The 23,323-nt window shown below is 44.0% G+C and overlaps 1 protein-coding gene across 7 annotated transcripts in view; it reads right to left on the bottom strand.

The window, feature by feature from the left end:
• Positions 1 to 23,323, bottom strand: part of LOC133122196 (histone deacetylase 5-like) — an 84,191-nt gene that overhangs the window by 37,784 nt on the left and 23,084 nt on the right. For 2 of the 7 annotated variants that reach the window (XM_061232021.1, XM_061232022.1), the window contains exons 1-2: positions 20,489 to 21,499; positions 804 to 1,081 (exon numbers count right to left, since the gene is read on the bottom strand). In XM_061232021.1, the coding sequence (XP_061088005.1) occupies positions 804 to 1,081; positions 20,489 to 20,639 (429 nt within the window). In that variant the 5' untranslated portion in view covers positions 20,640 to 21,499. Of the gene's footprint in view, positions 1 to 803; positions 1,082 to 20,488; positions 21,500 to 23,323 lie in introns of those variants that run through there. The other 5 variants (XM_061232023.1, XM_061232024.1, XM_061232019.1 and 2 more) reach the window with 4 other exon arrangements.

Below are 23,323 nucleotides of genomic sequence, written 5' to 3'. Positions count from 1 at the left end.
TCTTATTGTGGCTACACTGGGGATCTGACCAGCGAGCTTGCGGGTCCCAGTCATGTACCTTAACCACTGCGCTACAGGCTGCCCGTTTACACGCAGCACCCCCTGGCACCGCCACTAACCCAGAGCAAAGCTGCTGGCTAACGCCGCCGCAAACGGGGCGGTCAGCCAGAGGTGTGGACCGCAGGCCTGGGTCAAATATGCTTTGGATTCAGATACTTTTCTGTGCTTGAATGATCTTGACAGGTAGAATTGAGCCAACCGAGAGGACCAGATCCAATACACCGGAGAAGCTCAGTAAAGCGTAGAAAAACCACAACCCCGTATTCAAATGATCAAATTAAATTATCTGGCCAAACTTGGCTTAACTGGGCATACCCAGACCTCCATCCAAAAGGCCAGTGTGTTGCAAATGTGTGGCATCAGGAGTCATATGGGTTTCATATTTTATTGCTCCTTCCGAAAAACTAAGCTGTTCTTCCAATGAGTCTTTGGTCAACAATTTCAATTTTAAGTATTTATTTATACCCCAGAGATAGATTTATACCCCAGATTTTGGTCATGACATTCAGTCTATTCAAATGGATACTTTAATGAAGCAATTCTAGTTAAATACCTTTCTTAAAGGTACAACAGCAGTGCCCCACAAGGGAATCAAATATACAACCTGTGAACAGAGAGCCCAATTCCCTAACCATTCCGTGACCCTTCTGGGTCACACGATATATAATTAATACAGCTGAATTCAGTGAAATGCGAAAACCAAAGATGGTATTAAAATGGCGCTGGGGGGACGGGACGCCCACCTTGAGGTGCTCCTGAAGCTGGACCTCGTGCTGGCGGGTCAGCACCTCGTGCTGCTTCTGGAACTCGGCGAAGAGCAGCTGCTTCTGCAGCTCCTGCTGCTGCTTGAGGAGCAGCAGCTCCTGCTGCAGCTGCTGCTCCCTCAGGAGGGGGTCCACAGAGGCCAGGGCCAGCCGGGGGTCCGTCCGCAGGTCCACAGGGCCGCCCCCGCCCTTATCCCCGCCGCCTCCGCCACTCGGGCTCTGCATCCCCAACGGAAGGGACGTCTTCACCTCCACTGCTGGGGGAAGGGAAAGGCCGGTCACGCCACAGAGCAAACTGGGATGTGAAGGTGTTCGTTTGAGACCGTCCGATTATTTCAATATTCACGAAGTAATATGATTTTGCTCGAAAAGCCTGTTCTGCTGCATAGAAAGAAAGAAAAATTTTGATATTGGCATACCCTTTTCAGGGTACCCTGATGTCATATATAGATGTCAACCAGATATCCAGTTGGAACATTTTTGATGCCCACAACTGCCCCAATTTAACTGCTCATTTTCAAAGTCAGCAAACCAGCTGATAAGGATCAATACAAAACAGAACAGGCACGTGATTGGTTGGAGAATACTTTATGTAAATGAGATGGACAGACCCACTCTACCCATCCCAGAATGCAAATCTGAAAGTATATCAGCTTTTAGAATATCAACTCCACCAACAGTTGAGCCACGTGCCCTTTTTCCAGGTACTCCTAAAATACACACCCAGTTCACATGAAAGACCACCCTTACTGATGGACAGTAACATCGCCCAGTTGCACACACATAACTGTCACTGTGCTAGGCCTCGCATCTCACCAATAATAGCAATGGCTATTGATGGAGAGGGAACATGGTTACGCAACCCACAGGCAGCTGGGTGCTGACCGAGAGGGCACAGAGCCGTGCTAAAGACCCTGCCACTGCACTCTGTTTGGAGCTGATCAGCGGAGGATGAGCTTTGATGACGAAACTGAACAAACGAAAAGACGACGGCTCGCTGTGGACGGGACGGTCACCCTTTGATGCCACAGGCCAAACCTGCCATCACTCGGTTGTGAATCTGATTATGGCTGCTATAGAGTGCTCCTGACCTACGACATGAAATGGATGGTCCCCTCCATTCTCTGGACCAAAAAAAAGGTAGTTGCAGGTCAGGCTCACGGTTGGCTGTAGAAGCTACATCCTGCAGCCAAATGATACATATTCAGTTAAATATATTTAATTGGCGTAAAATGAGAAACCTGCTGCAAAAAAGAACAATACAGTGCCCTTCAGAATGTTTGGGACAAAGACCCATTATCTTTTGCCTCTGATTTGCCACAATTTTAGTTTTGGAATCACACAATTAACATGTGGTTGAAGTTCTCAGACTTGGGACACATGGGTTCACAGGTGCTTGTAATTGCTCAGGTGTGTTTAATTGCCTCCTTAATGCAGGTATAAGAGAGCTCTCAGTAGTCTTTCCTCGAGTCTTTCCATCACAATTGCAAACTATTATTACTGTTTATCAACATGAGGACCAAAGTTGTGCCAATGAAAGTCAAAGAAGCTATTATGAGACTGAGAAACAAGAATAAAACGATTAAAGACATCGGCCAAACCTTAGGCTAACTAAAATCAACTGTTTCGAACATAATTAAGAACAAAGGTAACACTGGTGAGCTTACTAATCACAAAGGGACTATCAGGCCAAGGAAGACCTCCACAGGTGATGAGAGAAGAATCTGGTGTGGATTTGTCAATGACCACTGTCCACACAAGACTCCATGAACAGAAATACAGAAGCTACAATGCAAGATGTAAAACACTGGTTAGCCGCAAAAACAGGATGGCCAGGTAACAGTTTGCCAAGAAGTACCTAAAAGAGGAACCACAATTCTGGAAAAAGGTCTTGTGGAGATGAGACGAAGATTAACTTAAATCAGACTGATGGCAAGAGCAAAGTATGGAGGAAAGAAGGAACTGCCCAAGATCCAAAGCTTACTACCTCATCTGTGAAACACGGTGGTGGGGGTGTTATGGCTGCCAAAGGTACTGGGTCAATTCTCTTCATTGATGATACAACTGCTGATAGTAGTAGAAAAATGAATTCTCAAGTGTATAGACACGTTCCATCTGCTGAAGTTCAAGCGAAGGCTTCAAAACTCATTGGCCGGTGGTTCATTCTACAGCAAGACAATGATCCCAAAACAACAAAGCCACAAGGGATTTTTTCAAAGTTAAAACATTTTAAATTCTTGAGTGGCCAAGTCAATCACCCGATCTGAACCCTATTGAGCATGCCTCATATGCTGAAGAGAAAACGTAAAGAGACTAACCCCCAAAACAAGCATGTGCAAAGGATGGCTGCAATACAGAGCATCACCAGAGAAGACACCCAACAACTGGCGTTTTCCATGAATCGACTTCAAGGAGTCATTGCATGCATATGCAACAAAATACTAAACAAGACTACTTTAATTTACATAACATTGCTGTGTCCCAAACATTATAGTGCCCTGAAATGAGGGACTATGTATAAACTCTGCTGTAATTTCTACATGGTGAAACCAAAATGTATAAAAATGCCCTTTATTAAAATCTGACAATGTGCACTTTAACCACATGTGATTTTTTAAATTACAAATCTCAAACTGTGGCATACAGAGGCAAATAAATAAATGATGGGTCTCTGTCCCAAACATTCTGGAGGGCACAGTACATGTGTGCTTACTGTACATGTGCAGCCAAGTACAGGCTCAATTTTAGATGGATTCTGCTTCCGGATGCTTCCGTGGGCCAAAAGAAAAACATTTCTCCTCCTCTCCGCCTCCACCTCCTCCCTCTGCCTCCCAGAGGATGGAGGGAAGGAAAAAAGGGTATCACATGCTGCAGGTGTGCACAGTGCACGATGAATGAGTGTTACACAGCTCCATACCTGCAATGGGTGCTTACAGAGCAGAACTGCACAAGCAGGGCCACTGTCATTATAACGCAGCTTGGGCGCACAATAAATAATTACATCTGCACTTCTGCTGTGCCGGAGTTTTGCTCAGCCGACATCAGCACAATGCAGTATGCAAGCTCTTAGCTCAAAAGCTATGACCAAGCTGGAGTAATGCTACGGACAAAAGTCTGCTGCACTGATGTTTTTCAGTCAGTCCTGGGCCCATATTTATGAAGCATCTCAGTAGGCTTTTAGATGATAATAGATAAGGTTGTAATATGGACCATGGAAGCCTGATCTTACACTGACTGTAGATCAGCACCTAGTTGGATTTAGTCCCTGGGTGGGGACCACTTCTGCACTTCAGCAATTTAACAGGTTTTCACAATGACAACCGTAAGAATACATTCTTCAGTCAGTCAATCACAGCTAATTGAGTTTCCACGCCCAGTCAGTTTTGGTGAATTTTTATAGGGGTAAACTTATGTTTTAATGTATGCACAATTGTTATATTGTTGCCTAAAGACAACTGGCACGTGTCACATTTAACCACAGTGTTACTCCTTTAAAGAACAGTTCTAGTCACAACCTGTTCTGAACACGATTAAATCACTGCACCCAGCCTTGCAGAAACTGTCATGGTTACACGTGTCAGGTACATGACGGCTCATCATCTTTCAATAACAAGGCAGTACCCTCACTCTTCTCCTGGTGCCAGCAGATGTCATGAGCTTACTCTTATTGACATTACATGCCTTATCCTACACATCTTATACCCACGTTTTTTTTGCCAGGTTATCATAATAATCATAGAGCTTTCGAGCTAATTAGATCAACTGACTCCTAAGACAACCTCTCAAATAAGACGGACCTGGAAGGTTGGGTAGGTTTTGAAGTCTGATGAAATGTTGCCAGTATAATGTTTAGGGTTTTTCCGCAAGTAAATTTCACAAAAATCAGAGCAAACAAATTATTGAAATCTGACTGTCAAGAGCAGTGACATCCATTTTGTGGATAAATACAACGTGAACCACCTGCAGAATCACTAATCGATGGCCTTGAAACAGTGAAGTATAAACTGTGCAATAACAATACTTGTGCAAATTTATGAAGTAAAAGATTAAGACAGGCGCTATTAGGACACACAGTTATTAGATACAAATCAGGATCCTCAGGACCAAAGAGATGTCTGCAGCCTTGTGAAGCCAAATGGACTTACATTGGCTACAGCTAAAAGAGGTCTGTCATTTTTATATTTTATTTTAATTTTAATGTCTTGACCTATGATGTCATTGAGTTTAAATAAAGTATATAATTAGTAATGTCTAAGGAAATGTGTGGTGTAAAAAAAAAAAAGTGCATGTGTTCCATAAAAATTCTCTGAAGGATTCATACATTCGTATGTGAATACTGTCAAAATGTTCTATCCTATCACTATTAGTAATCATAAATATAAGGACACTTTTTATTGAAAAGAAGAAATAAAAACCATATAATTCCAATTTCACCTGGGGCCTTTGTTTTGTAAACCAAACAAACTGTCCTTTCCCCCTTTCCTGTGTGAAAGACCCTTAGCAGCAGAAAACCAAACCACACTGTATACCTTTATTCCTTCTACATACAGTATGTTTACCACACACAGTAACAAAAAGGAAAAGTATCAGTCCATCACAGATTTTTTTCCAGACATGGGATTTAATGTTCCCCCTTATGGGTTTGGAGAGAAAAAATGTTTGGATGGCTCTTCAAAAAGCGGCAAATGAAAGAACACTGTTTAGAGGGGACACTAGGGAGCTGCACTAGAGATACCACAGCTCACCCACAAAACATAATCCAAAAATACATTTGGAGTGCAATGTACTCACATGCACACAAAGCCTATGCAAAGTTTCAAGCAAATTTAGGTTTCCCTAAATTTACTTTGAGTTTAAAGGGAAAACAAACATGCAACTATACCCAAACAAAGTTTTCGTAATCATGCAGGAAGATGAAAAGGTTTGTTGTTTCAAATTCCGTTGTCAACACAATTGAGAGAAAATTTCACAATTGAGGGTTAGGGGTGAATGAATGATATAATTCATCTGAACCATCCAAAATTGTGAGCCGATTCAGGCTTAAGGTCCCTGAGGACAAATCCAAAAACAAACTGCTCCTAATTAAAGCCAGTGAAGCCACAAACTATTTTTATGTTTATTCCAATATAGTGGAGTGCAAGAGTTAACAAGAGAACAGATAAACAACCACCTCTCTGCGTCTATGTGATTACTGAAGACTGGGACATTATATCTATCAGATACAGGCAGTTGAATTACCAGGATCTCTCAGGCTAAACCTGGCTAGGGAATCCAATTACAATATTGCTACATGGCCCTCTGAACTGGCTGCAAACTGATTGCACTTAAGAGATGAATTGTTCCACTGCCCTCATCTTGACCTAACTATCAAGACATCCAGTACAGATAACTCCATTGAGACACTTTGTTCTTGGTACAAAGCATAAATTAAGACAGACGCCAATATTTTAACCCCCACTTCACCAGATTCTAGAACAGAGCTCCTCACGCCCGGTCCTGGAGAGCAACAGGGTGTGCTGGTTTTTGCTTTCACATTAATATCAGCAACCAATTCAGACCCAAGAAACCAGATAAGGGGAGATAACTGTGTAATTAACTGCATTAATCGATTGATTAAGTGCTGAGTAACAACAAAAACCAGCACGCCCTGCAGCTCCCCTGGACCAGGAGTGAGAATCACTGTTCTAGAAGGTCACAGAAACACAACAGGACCAATAACCTACTTTAGGTGAACTCTTCTGGATGCAATTACTTCAGAATTATGCTGGCTTTTATTATTTCAAACAGAAATATAAACCTGGTAGTCCCTTGTCAAACAGATATTAATGGATTACATGACATCAGTGCGTCGTTTCCAGGCAGAGAGGAAAAAAAAAAGAAAAAAGAAAGAGCCAAAGTTGATTCACTGAACAAATTAGAACCAGTAAACTGAGCACGATCAATAAGCGATGATCCTGAGGTAGAAATCCCAATGTTGCAGCTCTTGAGTTTACACATCTCATTATATCCTCCTCCGCAGTGTTATTGCAATGGGCTGGAAAAGTAAGGCTAAAAATATAGCTTTCTCTCTCTCCATCTCTCTCACTCTGTCTCTCTGGCAGCTGTTTGCATAAAAGAGAGTGTAGTGTGGGTGGAGAGGAGGACCGGGAGGGAGGGGTAGAGTGGTACCCATCATGCTTTAGTAATAAAAAAAATCTACATGAGAAGAGTCCAAGAGAACAAAGACAAAATAAAAGCCCCCCGCCCAAAAAAAACATATCTGCCAAGTGACAACAGACAAGGTCCATGTGCATGAACTACTAGTGGCTGAACATGCCGCACTTCATCAGTGGTGGGAAGAGGTGTCCTCTCCGCTGGGCTCTAGTTGTACCGGTTGTACACAGCAAGTGCAGAACGACTGAGGCTTCCGCTAGCAGGCCCCAAAGCGATCTCTCCAAATTTCAGACACCACCGACCTGCGCCCGCCACCGTCCATCTTGCTTACTTAGACAATTGTTCCTTACACTTCCACAGTGCCAGCAGATGGGGAACTGAGGACCGTGTGTGGGACAGGGCAGCCTCCAGGAGGCAGTACCCAAAGGCTTCTGCTCTTAGAAGCAGGGGACAGACATTTTCCAATTAAAACGTTGCCGTCTTCGCGAGTGCAGGAATCCTCTGCCAATTCCTCTAATGTCGCTACTGGTTGGGCACGTTTTACATCCGATCTCCAACCTGTGGCGAGATACGAGTACGTTTTGTTTGCCAAAACACCGTGAAAGAAAATGTTACATTTAGTCAAAGAATCACACTAATCAGGAGACGGCAACATAAGGGGGGAAGTGGGCCCGAGGAACGGCTCTCAGACGGCTAGTGACACGTCCATTTTGTATCGGTTGTTGTGAGGGACACTACTCTCACCCGCACGCATCCCCTCTACTACACGCTGCCGGTTTAGCGAAGCTCCTTTCCCTCCTCGCCACCTCGCACTGCTTGTGAAGATGAAACCCAGTATCTGCCTGTGAAAAAGTGGGTTATAAATAACACTGGATTAATAATGCACACAGCCAGGGAGGGAGGGGGGATGCGGAGCGAACTCAGCTTTTAATGCGTGCATTTCTATTTCTGTTTTCGTACATTGTTAGCCTGATTTTAAGTGCCTCTGACACCTATCCCCTTATCTTCCCACTGCATGTTCTGTGCCACAGTACATTAAAATTACTTGAATTATAAAAAATAAAATTGAAACAAAATAACAGGAATGGTGATTAGCGGCCGTACCAGCTGGCCAGGTTTATACACTTGCCTTGTGAGGGCCAAAATGGAGTGATATCAGGCTCCAATGTATCCATGCTGAAAATCATTAAAAGTTAAACTACTGACCTCGTTTCAGCCCTGGCCATTTAAGGTGTAATAGTAACAAGCAATTCACATCCGATACAAAGTCGCAGGATCTTTTAAGTGACTTGAACATATCGCATTGAACATATCACAGACCTGCGTTTGAGGTTTTGAAGGGAAGGTCTAGTCACTCTGACGGCTAGCCGTCAACGAAAATGGAAGCCCTCCAGACAGCACTTTCATGGAAATCTGCTTTTGTGTAGCAAACAGACACCGTGTGCATGATGCTAATGACACAGCAGGGGGAAGCCCTTATGCAACACGCTGGTGCTTACTGTGTTAGCACGCTGCTCTGCGTGGGCATGTTTAGAGCAAGGCTGCGCGGGGTCTCCTCTCTCTGGAGAAAGGGAGGTGCTGGGGCCGATGAAGGGAGAAAGGGAGGAACAGGACATGGAGCAGAGCAAAAGGGACAGCTCACGCCTTATATGGCAGTAGGCCAGGGGTGCAGAACTCCGGTCCTGGAGGGCTGTTCTGCAAGCTGGTTTTTGTTCCAACCAATTACTTTCATTTTAGTTTTCGGACCGCTCTATAGATTACACTGGTTCATTCCTGTACTGGATCACTTCAGGATACACCTGCAGTCTGTGAGTGTAGCTACTGCTGATACAAATGACCAAAATACGGCATGATTGAGCTAATTAAAGAATTAAGTTGCCGCAAAATCCTGAAATGGTTCGGGCCTTGCTCTGCACCCCTGCTGTAGGCTGTAATGTAAACCATAACATGCCCCGTCGCCCCGTCCTACCCCCCACCCCAAACCACAAACGACAGGTGCCTTCCACAACGTGCACTGGTGTAGGAGGCTGCACGGACCACCCTCCTCTCCCCACCCCCCGATGTACACAAGAGCCACTCTCAATCTTCTAAAAATAACACATCTGCCTCTCCTCTAGTGCAGCAGAAAATGCTCCGGTGGCTGAACATCAGGACAGGTCGATAAGCACTACACAACAATGAAAACGTAACGTCGCCAGCAGAACGTTTGCATGGACGGGCTCCCAAGTCATGCAAGCTGTGGGGTTCTCCAAGCACCTGAGGGTTCTGATTCTGCAGATTAGGGCGGGGCTCCTCCAAACTGACACGAATATCAGGGGTTCTGATGTTCGCTGACTGACTCACAGTCCGGGGAGAGGTGGCCTTGCCTAAAAACTCGCTACGGCTTCGACAGAGATTAAAAACAGAGGAATTAAAAGGCATTTAGTTCGCTGTCTAATCACCAAATGGATTAGGCAGGGAAAGAGCAGGCTAAGCGGCTTGCTGCCCTGTGTAAACAAGCCCTTTTTCCTCCAGCTAGGGCCAGCTATCCAACGCTCGGGGAAACAGAAGGCAACTCCCTGCTGGCCTGTCTCAGCTGCATTTGTGCTATTCTAATGGCATCCAAAATGGTGGTGGCACCATAGCTGATGGGGTCACCTTGATTTCTGATGGAGTGTGGATACTGGCACATTCCTTGCTGAACTTCACTTATATTGCTTTTCCCCAACAATATCAGCAAATTTGTCTTCCTAGCTTATGACAGAAGAGGTTTGCAATGCCTTTCCAATATTTACTTTTGCAACTGCGCATCACGATAAAAGACGTCTGCATTGAATGACACCAGATATATACGGATCTGGTACGCAGGATGGATGGGAAAATCACATGCATGGACACTGACCACATTAAAAAAGACATAACCAAAAAATATAAAAGCATAACCAGCTCATAAGTTCTCTATAAAATATACCTGTACTTCAATGGAGCTAAAATAGGATTCACCGTGATGAACTGACATTCCAAAAAGCCTGTAAAGCAAGAAATGACTCAGCCTAATTAAAATACAACAAATTGCCATCCCCAGAAACAAATACAAATCTTGTGGTTAAGGAGTGTCGCAAATTAAGGACAAAGGTCTATGACACATGGTAAAGGTACATAGTAGAATGGCCAAACATATGATTTTTTATCATTACAGAACTATCCCTTTAAAGCAGAATTAAAATAAAATATGCCCGAGGGGCTGCGAGTATTTTTACATCTGTAGAAAATGTGTCATATTCATTTTAAAGGAATTAACTTAATTAATTAAATGAATCAGTTAAAAAAGTAGATAAGTGGAATAAATAATGTAAAGAATGCTAACTTGGAGGAAGCATTAAAGTTACTTTTTTTGTAAGTGATTTTACTGTATGCCAAAATGTTGTCAACTGTAGCTTGAAGCCCTTTGCCCTTTGCTGTGGATAATGTGGTTAGTGTTCTTCACTCCCCTTCTTAGTCTATCCCCACCCCAGAAACAGCCAGGGCAGACTACATTTCCCAGAGGCTCCTAGACAAGTAGCACAGAAGAAGGAGAGATGCTGGCATGGGAAAGGCTTCCAGTTCAAGTCTGAGCGCAGCGCAGTAAAAAGAAGGAAAGAAAGAGAGTGCAGTTAAGAAAGAGGAACGGTGAAGTTCACTGTTCTTACTCCCTTCAGCATCTTCCCTCACTGGTCTCCATCCCGAGGGAGCCATCCATCCACCCCTATTCCCCTTCTGTGCTGTGCTGTCTCCAAGCCATGATGTAACAAATGGAACAAAGAAACACAACCCAAAAAAAGTTCAGGAGTGACTACAGAAAGCAGCGGGGTTCGACTTCACCGAGTCACTAAACTGCAGAGGTAGCAGCAGCCCAGTTCCCATGGTGCACTGGAAGGTGTGGGACAAAACAGAAGCAAGTGAGGATGTCCATTAACATTCAGCCTCCACTAGCATCCAGCCTGCCAACATCGCCGCTATAAATGCCGCCATTTACCACCCTGCTGTAAAATTGGGGTAAAGGCTCAACTAAACAATAGACTATACTTTATGTTTGACAGACTTGAGAGAACAGCAGCTCCCTTTACTTCCCCTTCACAGATATGTTGTGACAATGGGATTTTGGTACCGTTTACCATTCACACCGAATTAAAACCAATATACTGAAAAGTAAAATTATTTGTCTTCCTTTATTTTTGTGACAGTTCTGCAACACTTACAGCATCATACTGACCTTTTTTTTGGGGGTGTGGGGGGGGGGGGGTAGTCCTGTTCTGGCAGTGGTGTAGAACAGACAGACCACAAGTGGGATGAAAAAAAACATACACTGCTTTCCAGAACTGACGCTTAGCAACATGCGCGAGGCTGCCTTGTGAAGTCGGCTCTGCATTGGCCTTGTTAGCCGCGTGCACGGCGAGGGAAACTGGGCATGGTAACACAAATGGAAGTCAGCGCGACCGGCCAGTTCCTATGAAATGGATCCCAGTGAAAGGGAGAGCGCGATAGCTGTCTGGGCTTCGCCCGGCTAATAAAAGAGACTGCGAATAGCGTGGTGATTTATGTGCCCCCGGAACTCCACCGACCTCTTGCGGGGCAGCTCCTTGTGTTCTGAAAACAAAATCCAGCCGCACTTCAGCGGAGGCCCAGAGAGGAGAACGGGAGACTTGGGGGGAGAATGTGAGAGGGCACGTGCAGCTACCGCCGGGCTGCTGTCCGCACTGAATGCACAGTACACCAGCTTTCAAACCAGTGCTCCCCATAAGCCAGCGCTGCCCATCGCAGCATTGGCTGTTTTAAGGTGCGGCTGGAAAAAGTCACGGCCCATCCACACCAAGAACTAGGCCTACGTATAACTATAACCATAACAATGTGAGTGCCCACACTGATAAACACTAATGTTCTGTAAATAGCCTCTTGGCTATGTCATCTCCCATTTTTAATGTGACGCCCTGTAAATTCAAATGGATTTAAAGAAATACTCTGAAAGTGATCCCAACAATATCGTTTGTCACTGTCGTTGTCGTTATAGTTGTCGTGTGGACTCCACCATCCACTTGAGTGGAACAATAACAATATATTTATACGTATCATTACAGTTATTGGTCTTTCTATTGTGTAGACGTAATTCAAGAGGAACCATGAGGCCTGGTTTTCTGAATGCCAGTTTCAGGAGTAATCCCAAAAGGAAAGGTGGCTTATGACAAGCCAGCCAGCTGAATATCAACCTTAACTGTAACAACGACAGTGACAGACAACATAATCTGAGTTCACTTTCAGAGCAACTGCATGAACAATAAAACACCGACAGCCAATCAAAATACACCAGAATGGCAGATGACATAGCTATGTAAATAGCGACTATTTACAGAACATTATTGTTCAGTAGCATGGATGCACACATCGGTATCGTTATAGTTATGTTTAAAGTTATGGTTTTTGGTGTGGATGGGCCTTAACTGTTGAAAAGCGAACTGGCATTCAATCAGCCCAGTAAAAATCCCACAGCGGCCATTTCCCCCATATGCGATGCATAATTCTGCCATTCACTGCTTCTTTAAGCAACGCAAAGCTGGACTCGGTAACACAACCCGAATCTTCCCTCGCACATATCCCAGGTTGTCCTTCAGAGCATCGCCCGCATTCTGGCGTGACCACTGGCCGTGCTTCTCAAAAATGTACAGCATAAACTATCCCGGAAGGAATGCTAACACTAACACTGGCCGTCTGCTGCAGCGAACACTGGCCTGATCGTCCGCTGCTGTTTACAGTGCTATAAATGTTACTTTACTGACGTCAATCGCTTGCATGAGAGGAATTTTGTTTTCTTTCTGCAACTGGGTAAACCTCTCTGCGTGGTGTGGAATTTATCTTGCCACGTTTTTAGGAAGGGTTGCTAGGATATGCCTGAGCTCAAACAGAAAATACTCCAGTAAATTCAAATGCTCTACAAATAATGCAGAATGCACCTTATTATACTTTAAGCATTATATTGTCTGTTGATGATATGAGAAAAGGTCATTTTGATTAAAATATTTGTCTGAAGTGAACATATTAGATAACGCTACATTCTGGACAGCCACCTGTAAAGTTACAAGAACCATAAATAGAAAATGCTAAAATAAATATAATAGCCTATTCAATGTCCAATTCAAACAAGTGCCAATTCAATGCAAGAAATTCATGTAATTACCATGTGGTTTCATAAAATTATATTCTACTTTGTATTAAGTATTAACACCCCTGGAATGATGAGCAAAAGAAACTGTATAAAATATACAGAGCAGTTACTAGACTCGCAATACTAAAATGATTGCATTTTGTATTGTAATACAATTTTTCAGAAAGAAACATCACTGATCTGTGCTTGTGGACTGCTCTCTTCAAATGAAACTGCAACTTTTCCATCTGATTTAAATCTGGGGACTGAGATGGCCCTTGAAAAAAGCTAAAATTGTGGTCAGTTAAATATTTCTTGGTTGGTCTTGAACAACCTTTATTCAGATCCATGAGCTGACAGGGGCCTGTATGACCTTTACCCTTGAATGTGTGACCTAATGAGGCCTATTCTGCAGGGCTTAAAATCCAGACATAACTAAAGGTCGTCGCTCAATAACAAAGGAGAGTGTATACAAACAAAATAAATCAACGGATGCGAAACCTGGCAGCATGTCTACAGTTTCAGTTCATCGATTAGCACTGAACTGCAGGTGAGCCAATACAATAGATAAAACAAACCATGAGATATGTTAGAAAGTAATCACTATTGACAAGTTCCAAGGTTCAAAATGTCAGAGCTGCTTTCCAAGCATCAAGCAGACGATCATAAGGAAGGTTATGGTCAGGTTGGACATGCAGCTCACAATATTTCAATCATGTTCACATTTTGGGACAGTATGGGGAGAAACAAAGGCAGGACAGCATAATGGCTAATAAAATGTATGTTGCTATGGTGATGTTGGCGATTGTCCTATAATACAGGCAGTTTCCAACATAGATACGAAAAAGGATTGAGCTCGGTAGAGTACTTTAAATTGGGGAAAAAATGAATTTCACATTTTCGATGATGTGTTGTGTAACATCCGGTTTCGAATTCTGTTGAATATAACGGCAAAAAGTTTAATCGTTTTTATCTTCGCCGTTGCCATCAACGGTATTCTTTCAAATCATAATCAAATCACAGTTGTGCTCTCATCCACTGTAATGACATTGGGTTTGCCAGCTACTGTGATCCATGTGAACATAGCATAAAGTTCCCAAAGTTTTGCCGTATTGCCCTGTCAGACAAAAAGTGTCATTCACCCAACAACCTTTCTATACCTTTCACCAATCTGACACCAACTGCATGCAACTAAACAGAGAGGGCTCTCCTATGATACCTCTTCAGCTAGCAACAAATTCCTAACTCGTGACAGCAAATCTAAACAGAAGCACGCACTATTAAAACACGAAGCCCCCGTTCAACAGATACAATACCCCGATTTCCCCCCGCCGAGCGACAGCCTCGCTTGCGGATTCACGCAACTTTGCTTCTGAGTGATAAAAATAACAGCTCTGTGTTTAATGTCAAGCCGTCTCGCGGGCTAAAATGAGCCCCGCTGCAGCGGGATCCTCCCCGTTTCAGCAGCGGCTGATGCTGCAGGGTTGAGTGCCACCGTCTGCACAGGCAGATCTCAATCCCTTCCCACTCAAAGGGCCTCCGGGGAAAACAGAATGGATCAATGTAGCATGCTCCCACATTTGAAGGAGAACCCCATTTAGGCACACCCGGAGTGGAGAAGGTACGTCAGTTAGTAAGTCAGCATTTCGACTGTAGCAGGCTTTTATCAGAATGCCCGTTTTGGGAAATTCAGGCATGAAAATGTGCAACATAAGGACTTGTTTGGTAATGCTGTGTGTATCCTTTCCGTTAGCTCAGGTGTTCCTGTTTGTTTACAGTAAAAGCAGTGTTGTCCTGTGCATCAGATCCACACTGGGACTTGTGAGGAAGTAGGGCCCAGAGAGAGGGGAGCCTGGAAGCTTGATCCCCCTGTGACAGCCCAGCAAGACAACCAGCACAGAAATGATGAATAGACACAGGAAAAGAGACAGGGACTGCTGGGGTGAGCTGGGAGTTTACACATTTTGCTGTGGAGGACCTCTAAAAGTACCCCGAGGTTTTGGGAGAGGTGGGTGGACATTCCGAATTTCATTTCATCAGCACTGACTGTGTGCAAACAAGCATGACATGACTACATTCCAAAAATCTAATTTGCATATACAGTACAAAGGAACTCTGAAGCTCCTGAGGGTGTGTTTCATCAAAGTGACATTGTGCACATGGTTCTCTCAGGAGAGGCACAGAGATTGTCAGTAGCCCTTTAAGATCCGAGACACCACTCACCCCTCCCAACTGACCCACACATCGACACCGGACACTACATATATTTCAAGGGCTGTTTTTGATGAAATAATACTCCAGTTTTCTAAATATACCCCAGCCAGCCAAAACAGCCCTAGACTAATAATGTGTTGGAGGAAGAGGTGAAAAAAGACACCACGCAAGGTATTCTTAGACAGAGCACGCTATGCTAACAGCGCATGCACATCAGCAATGCTGCCACATATTACCATCCATCCATTTTGATAGCAGAAGGGCTTCCATTCACTGATGTTCTTCAAATGTATTACTGCTGTCTTGCAATATGTAATATGCTGTCTTCAGTAGTTTGCCAAAAGGGGGTGTTAAAGAATGATTAGTGGCTAACTGCACTGACCAGTATAGGCCACTGCTGAATTTTAGCAATAACGTTAAAGGTGTTCTCACAGCAGCAGGCCAATATGGTATTCTGGGAGTAGCAGATCTAAAATCTTTAGCAACGGAGTGCATAAGATTTGCATTTGCATAAGATGATCTCATTCTAGCTAATCTTTGGCTTCAAATCATAGATTTGAATGGATACATCAAAAATGCACATTAACACAATGCGTAGTTTGCATCCACAGACACCTAACAAACCCAGCCCATGACATACATAGTCAATGGAATAAAACAGCACCGGATTCACATTGATGCGTATAACAAAGAAAGTCGTGGGATGTGCACTCAAATGATCCTTTTCAGCATTGAGGTTCTGTGTTTAGCTTCTCTCTCTTAAATCCATTCGCCGCATGCAAATAAATGGCAACGGATAATGTCCACCCACGTAATCGTCTCCACTGTAAACCATACGGAAGACAGTTATATCCCACATAAGCTTCTAGACTAAAACTATTGAGTTGCAGGCCACAGTCCCATTAGGAAGGCAGTCTGGGAATGGCACACATTCGCCTCGTAGGAGCTGTCCAGGCAAGAAGTGGCGGTTTAAAATTTCTCAAAGTCTAAAAATAACAACCAGCCACCCCAGCACATCCCCCAGCGGGGGCAGAAGGCACATTTGGACACAGAGGGCAGGTGGGGGCAGGTTTGGGAATGATGTGGTCTCCTGCACTGTCCCATGGCAGCAGATGAGGAATGCCAGTTTAGCTTTTAGGGGGTGGGTTTGCTTTTTAATATTTTAAAGAACATCTTTTTTTAGTAGGCTCCAAAAAAGGAAACCGCCTCGTCAGAATAAACCCTTGAATGTTCCTTTATCCAGAGCTGCTTCTTCCACTTTGGGGCTCTCGGTTCCCTCAAAGTGTCTCTACACCTGCTGTGAACACGGCCACTAGCCTGGCTAATTCTAGCTCTGCGTTTTGTGCCACAACCACTGCCGCCGTTATTTCTGCGATTCTCGTGGCCATTTCCGACGTCAGAGAGAGACCAACGCTCTCGTCACACAGAAGCGGGGATTCCCCGAAGTTAGACGTGGTTTGAAGTTTGGGACCGGAGGGGAAATTACAGTGCGGGACGTCTTGGGGGTTTGGCTGCGGTGCCACCCTGAGCGTGCGGCAGCTGGCCCAGATTAAAGAGCGAACCCCGTTTCTCAGGGATATCGGCATGCCAGATACTCGCATAATTAAAGAGCACTGGACAGAACCATGCAGCTGGTGACGTGCCCCGCTCCGAGGAACTGTCCCAACAGTACCAACATCCCATTCGGAGCATGAGAACATGCATTTTTCAGGCAGTAAAAGTCATGCCAGAGCAAAACGGTTCCCTTTTGCCAACTTCAATGGCAACATCAAACAGCAAAGCATGTAGAAAATACCTGGCTTCAACTAATTTATTGTAGGTACTTCAACCAGTGTCTGCACATCACATATTTTCACCAATATTTCTTGTGATGGCAATGATCTGGAAAGTTCCAGTGGGGATTCTCCAAAATAATCGGTCACTGTTTACTCACTGCTGCGCAGGAAAAAAGGCAGCAGTGCTTAACCCTTACTGAATCCTCCTATGTTAAAAGCACCAGCCAATACATGAAATGACACAATGGAATTACACCGTTTGGCAGCACATGGCCAGAAATGAACCTGCTCCCTAAAACGGAGCACACTGTACCATCACCCCAACGAACACAGCAGATTAATGGCGGTGACCCAGCGGCTGATGACCTTGTCCCAAAACGGGCTCGGTTTCCTTTGATGTCATCACGGATGGTTTGGTGAGCCCATGTCTAATCAATGTCACGATTGGAGCACAGAGGTTTCATGGACGCACAGGACTGGCCAGTGCAGCTGGGGAGCTGATGCAGGAAAGCTCATGCTATTCACCGACATGTTAAAAAGGGCTTCATATGGCAAGTGTTCACATGGCAGGCGGCTGCGCATTACATTAAGCCCAAATAAAAGGGCTCTTGATTTAAGGCCATTTCATGTGAAAAGGTCACAGGATTCCAGCCATGACTGGCTTTAGAATATCATAAAACTAGCAATCCTGGCAGGGCCTCATTGTTCCCGTGTGTCAATCACCTTTGTCCCTGGAATTAGTCCCTGGAAGGTAACAGGAAGACATAATGGTGGTAGAGCAAACACCTACAGCAAAGATCAGTAGAAGGAGATCTGACGGCAGATTCTGACTTTCTCCTCCGTGGTGTGTCAGCTGGAATTGGCCACTGCCTGGTTCCTGTACTTGACAAGCCAGCAAAATGCACTTATAGTCTCCCTTTTGCCACCCAGTAAACACTTCTATCTTTTCTGGAATTGTTTAACAGAGGTAAGCCCGGAATAATCCATGGCTGGTCCTCTTAGTGAGGTCTGCAGCTCATCTGTAATAAATGACAGTCTTATAAAAACATTACATTTTAAAAACTTTCCTATTGTGACTCAGACTTGGGTCAGTTGTCGAAAAACAACTATACAAAGCAAATAAGTTTTTATTTGGCTAATTAATGGCAGTGTCATATCTAGTGTAGCTTACAGGTAGGGAGAGTATTTTTCAGGGGCTAAGGATACATTTCCACACATATTTTCTAGTTTTACAGCCACTGCTACTGTCAGTTCAAAGCCAAATATTTAGGTCCTGACAAAGTAAAACTTGACAAAGGAAAGCAGAACCTTGTACCAAACTGAAACCAAATTAGAACAAATAAGGTGCACGCAAATAAGGTATAAGATATATGCAGTCTTATGTCCACTTGTTGCAAAAGCACTTCTGAAACCACACTCTGTGATGTGATGCACTCTGTGGATGCATCAAAGACTGTCACGTTTTCACTGTGCAATTTTTCTGAAACTAAATAACCTTTTCAGCACACACACAGACAGACATCAATGTGCAAGCACGTTCTCTCTGCATAATGCTACCTGGTCTGCTCTGGCTTCAGCCCTCGTCATACATTAGCAAGCATTAATGATGACAAACATGAGATTTGAAATTATGTCATTCAATCAACTGGAAATGAGCAATCTAAATTATCTCCAATTAATCAAATGACAGGAGCATCTCATGTTGTATAATTAAAAGGTGCTTGTATTTGATTGCAAACCTATTCATCCAACTCCTGATTTAGTGTCTTGTTAGTACTTCCAAATTATCTTCTACTTTAAATTCACTGCTTTTACACTTGGCTTGACAATTCACAAGCAGTGCAACTATCTGCAGAGACTATACACAGAGCGTTTACTATCTGCAGAGACTATCCACAGAGCATTTACTACCAGCAGAGACTATCCACAGAGCATTTACTATCTGCAGAGATTATAGATAGTGTTTACAACCTGCAGAGACTATCCACAGAGCGTTTACTATCTGCAGACTACCCACAGAGCATTTCCTATTTGCAGAAATTATAGACACAGTGTTGACTACCTGCAGAGACTATCCACAGAGCATTTACTAACAGCAGAGACTATCCACCAAGCGTGGACTATCTGCAGGGACTATCCACCATGTGTGGACTGCCTGCAGTGCTCAGCTTAAGTACCAAAATAACAGTTCCAGATGTGTCACGAACAGTGACCATCAATTCACTCCCCCCAGAAAGCCAAGCACCCAGTGAACTGTCTCAAGCTGCACTAAATGGCCCCCGAATGATCTACAGGGGTAAAGAGAAATAAATGCACATGCAGAGGCACCTGTGGTCTCTGTGCACTACTATGCTTCTGTTGCACTACTTTCAAACTCAACCCAAAGCACAGGACAGAATGTATATGGACCTAGATCTAGTATGGATATTCCGGAAATCGATGCTAGAAACAGCAGAAGTGAGATCAGGGATTCATTGCTGTCATTTGCCAATGTGGCTCAATGAAAAAAACTGTTGCTGTTTAGTTTCCTCTAGACAAAGAGGTGCCAAACAACTGTGTGAGCTCATATGTATGTGAAACTGCACTTCCATTAGCCTTATAAGGCCTTACATTCTTATGAGGCTTTCATGGATACCAGCTTTTGTAACGAACGGTCTTCCAAATCCAAAAATCTCGTGGTGAAACCTTGGGGGGGATGAATGTTCCCCCCAAGTGCACATGGAAAACAATGCATGTGGCAATTCACACCATTCTTATTTTGATCTGTGAAGCAGCATTCGTTTCACAAAAAACCTAAACCGTAAACACCTTAAGGATCGACTGAAGACGCACTGGACTTCCCTGCAGGCCACATGGCTCAGCTCACCTTACAGACCTGCACCAACTAATGTGTGCATTTTTTTATACCTGTCTGAAAGGTAACAACATCCAAACGACTTCTTGACGTGAGGGAGCTTCAAGGAATTGAATGTGTTTTTGCTGCTTATCTTGTGTAGCCTTAAGAACACTGCACATGTAATGATCTCTATGTACACAGGGGCAACATGCCAAGAAATACATTTCATTTCAATGGAATCATTCCTTGACAGTATCCTGGTCACTCTTTCACAATACTATGAAAATATGCAGTGTTGTATTTATAAGTCACAGAAGATCTAGGATGAGCCTGCTTTGGCAAGTACGAAGTGGCAAAGTACATCCACACATAACTTGTGCCTCGTAAATTCTATCCACAAGGACAGAGCGTGCATGAGGCAAATTCCTCCATCCTGGTCTACTATATCCTGCATTGCTCCCTCTCTCTCTCCACTCCCTTGTCTTCTTCTCCATCTCCTCCCTATCCCTTCTTCCTCCTCTCCCTGACTCACCGCTGCTGGGGGCCGCGTGCGTCCGGGTCCTGGGGAGCAGCTCCAGGGGCTGCTCCCGGCCGGACACAGTGTCCGAGGAGAAGCAGGACTCCGTCTCGTAAATGGTCTGCAACATCGCGCACAGCCCCGGCACGGTGGGCCTCAAAAGCATGCCAAGTCGAGTTCCCGTCCCGAAGAGTCAGCAGAGAAAACGTGGGACGGTGCGACAGAAAACAAACCGACCGCAAGAAAACCCAAACTCATATAAATAAACAAACGAAGAACGGGAATGGCTGGAGACGATACTTTAAAGCTGTAATTAAATGTCCGGACCACCAGCTGGTTTTTGTTTACATCCGAAGAGGAGCGGATAGTCGAAAAAGTAAACAGGGGCGGTTTTAAGTTCCCAAGACAAGAGGAAATTCACCAGAGCGAAAAGTGATCTGACAATGTTGGACGTCATTAATCTTAAATGCTGGGAGACCGCATCTGGTCCTCAATGTCTCCCGGGATGGCTGATGGGAAAGGGTGGGAGAAGCAGAAAGGCCTGGAGAAGGTCCGGTAGAAAATCAGGGAATCTCAAAAGTGAAACATCCCGATATAAAATCCATGTTCTCCACTTCTTTGCTTGAAAAGTAAACCCAAAAATAGAAAAAGCTCACAGGAAAACTTGCAAAAAACACTCTGAGAGGGGTCCCATCCTGAGGGTCCAAAAAAAAGTGCAAGTTTGCTGCTGCTTCACCTTCTACCTGTGTTCTCCAGGTCTGAGGATATGCTGGTTTAAAAAGAAAAACACCACAGTTGTCCGACTGGAACTCAGTAAAAAAAATAAAAAAAATAAAACCTAAGCAGAAACAGGAGTCTGAGATTAGAGGTGGCTGCAGCCAAACGGCAGCGAGCCACTGTGTGGGGAAGCAGATGAGTGTCAGGAGCGAGAGCAGCCAGACGAGAGGCAGCGCGAGTGAAAGAGCAGGCCGGCCGGTGGCTTCACCGACCTTCCCCTCCCTCCCTCCTCCTCCTCCTCCTCCTCCTCCTCCCTCTCTCAAACAACACGCCGTTCCAGTCGCAAGCCTGCGAAAGAGGAGGCCACTCTCCACAACGGACCTGGCAACCTCTAACGAAGAAAGAAAAAAAAAAAAAAGAAAAAGAAAAAAAAAGTACTGACGACAGACGATGAAAGTGCCGAGGCTTTCTCGAGGTGTTGTTTTGTTTTTGTTTTTTTGTTTCCTTTGGTACCCCCCGTTGCTTTGTGAAGAGCAGATGGATGAGAGAGAGTTCGGTAGTTTACAAACAGACTGGGCTGCTCGGCAAGCCGGGGAGCTGGAAATAGATGAGGAATGGCAGAGGACAGGGGAGGGGCCTGGCTAAAAATAGAACAGAGCGCCAAGCGCTGATAGTGCGACTGGGAGGGAGGCTCGGTCTCGCAAACGGCGCTAGCCAATCAGGTGCTTCCTCACAGCCAGAAGGAACAGCAAGACCTATCTGAATTGGTGCAGGCGCTGGAACCAGGCAAACAGACACGCATATATCACAGAGGAACACACATTAGACAAAGACACCCACAAACACATAAATCAGAGGTACACACATCAGACAAACACACACACATCACAGTGGAAGTTACATTACATAAACACATGCACACCACACACATCTCAGTGGTAACTACCTTACTCTGTTTTATCCATCATCTCTTTTATTAAACACAGCATTGTTAACACTAGATCTCACAACATAATATTAAATGTTTGGCAATTCTGGATTTAGATTTTATGCTCCATCTAAATGGAATAACCTGCAACAGCCTCTGAAATTGGATACAATCATTTCATTTAATGATTTTAAATGTACAATTTATTACTTTTATTTTCTTCGTGATGCATGTACGTTTTATTTGACTTCCTTGATGTTTTCTGTCTGTGCTTGACATTATGGGTAATGTGTGATTGTGATGAGCAGCTTTCTTTTATTTTTTTAATAACAGGTCACTCTTGAAAAAGTGATCTTGATCTGAATGAGACTGACTGCCCTTGCCATGGCAGACTCACCACTATGTTTGAAAGTTGGCACTGTGGGTTGAAGGCTTTCCTTTGGAGAGATCCAAACATAAACCCATGCAGATGTAGGAGTAGGCAGTCCAAATAGCTCTTCCCATTTCTCAGGGGTCCAGGTTTGTCTTCTTTACACCTCCCCTTGGATACAATTGGCTTGTAAATGGCAGCCCTGCCATAAATACTAGCTTTGTGAAGCTCAACAACCAGTTTTTGTTCACAGTGGGTCATAGGTGTTAATTCAATTCGATTCTAGGTGAGGCTGTAGTTTTGGGGTGTTTTGCAGATCGTTATGCATCTGTCTCCACAATATCCATATATACACTTTATTAGGTATTTAGTTGTTACATACATATTTTTTTACATACATATACGGATTTTTGGTCTGCTGCTGCAACCTATCCACTTAGAGGTTTGATGCATTGTGTGTTCACAGATGCTCTTCAGCATACCACTTTTGTAATCCGTGGTTATTTGCATTACCGTCACCTTTCTGTCAGCTTTGACCAGTCTGGCTCTTCTCCTCCTTCCTCTCTCATTAACAGTGTGTATTTACCTCTTGACCACATCTGCATGCTTGTATAGTTGCTGCCATATGATTGGCTGATTAAATATTTGCATTAACAAGTGAGTGTATATTCATACCCTTCATATTTTACGCACTCACATTTTTACTTACAGCAAATACCACTGTTTAAATACACGCTCCAAAATTATTAAAGTGAAAAGAATATGCATAAAACTTATTAAGTGATGGTTTACCTGGACACTGCCAAAAAAAATGTTTTACATACATACAGAATGT

Source organism: Conger conger, chromosome 2, assembly GCF_963514075.1.
Source record: "Conger conger chromosome 2, fConCon1.1, whole genome shotgun sequence".
Classification (NCBI taxonomy): domain Eukaryota; kingdom Metazoa; phylum Chordata; class Actinopteri; order Anguilliformes; family Congridae; genus Conger; species Conger conger.
This window is presented reverse-complemented; position numbering and strand designations above follow the sequence as displayed.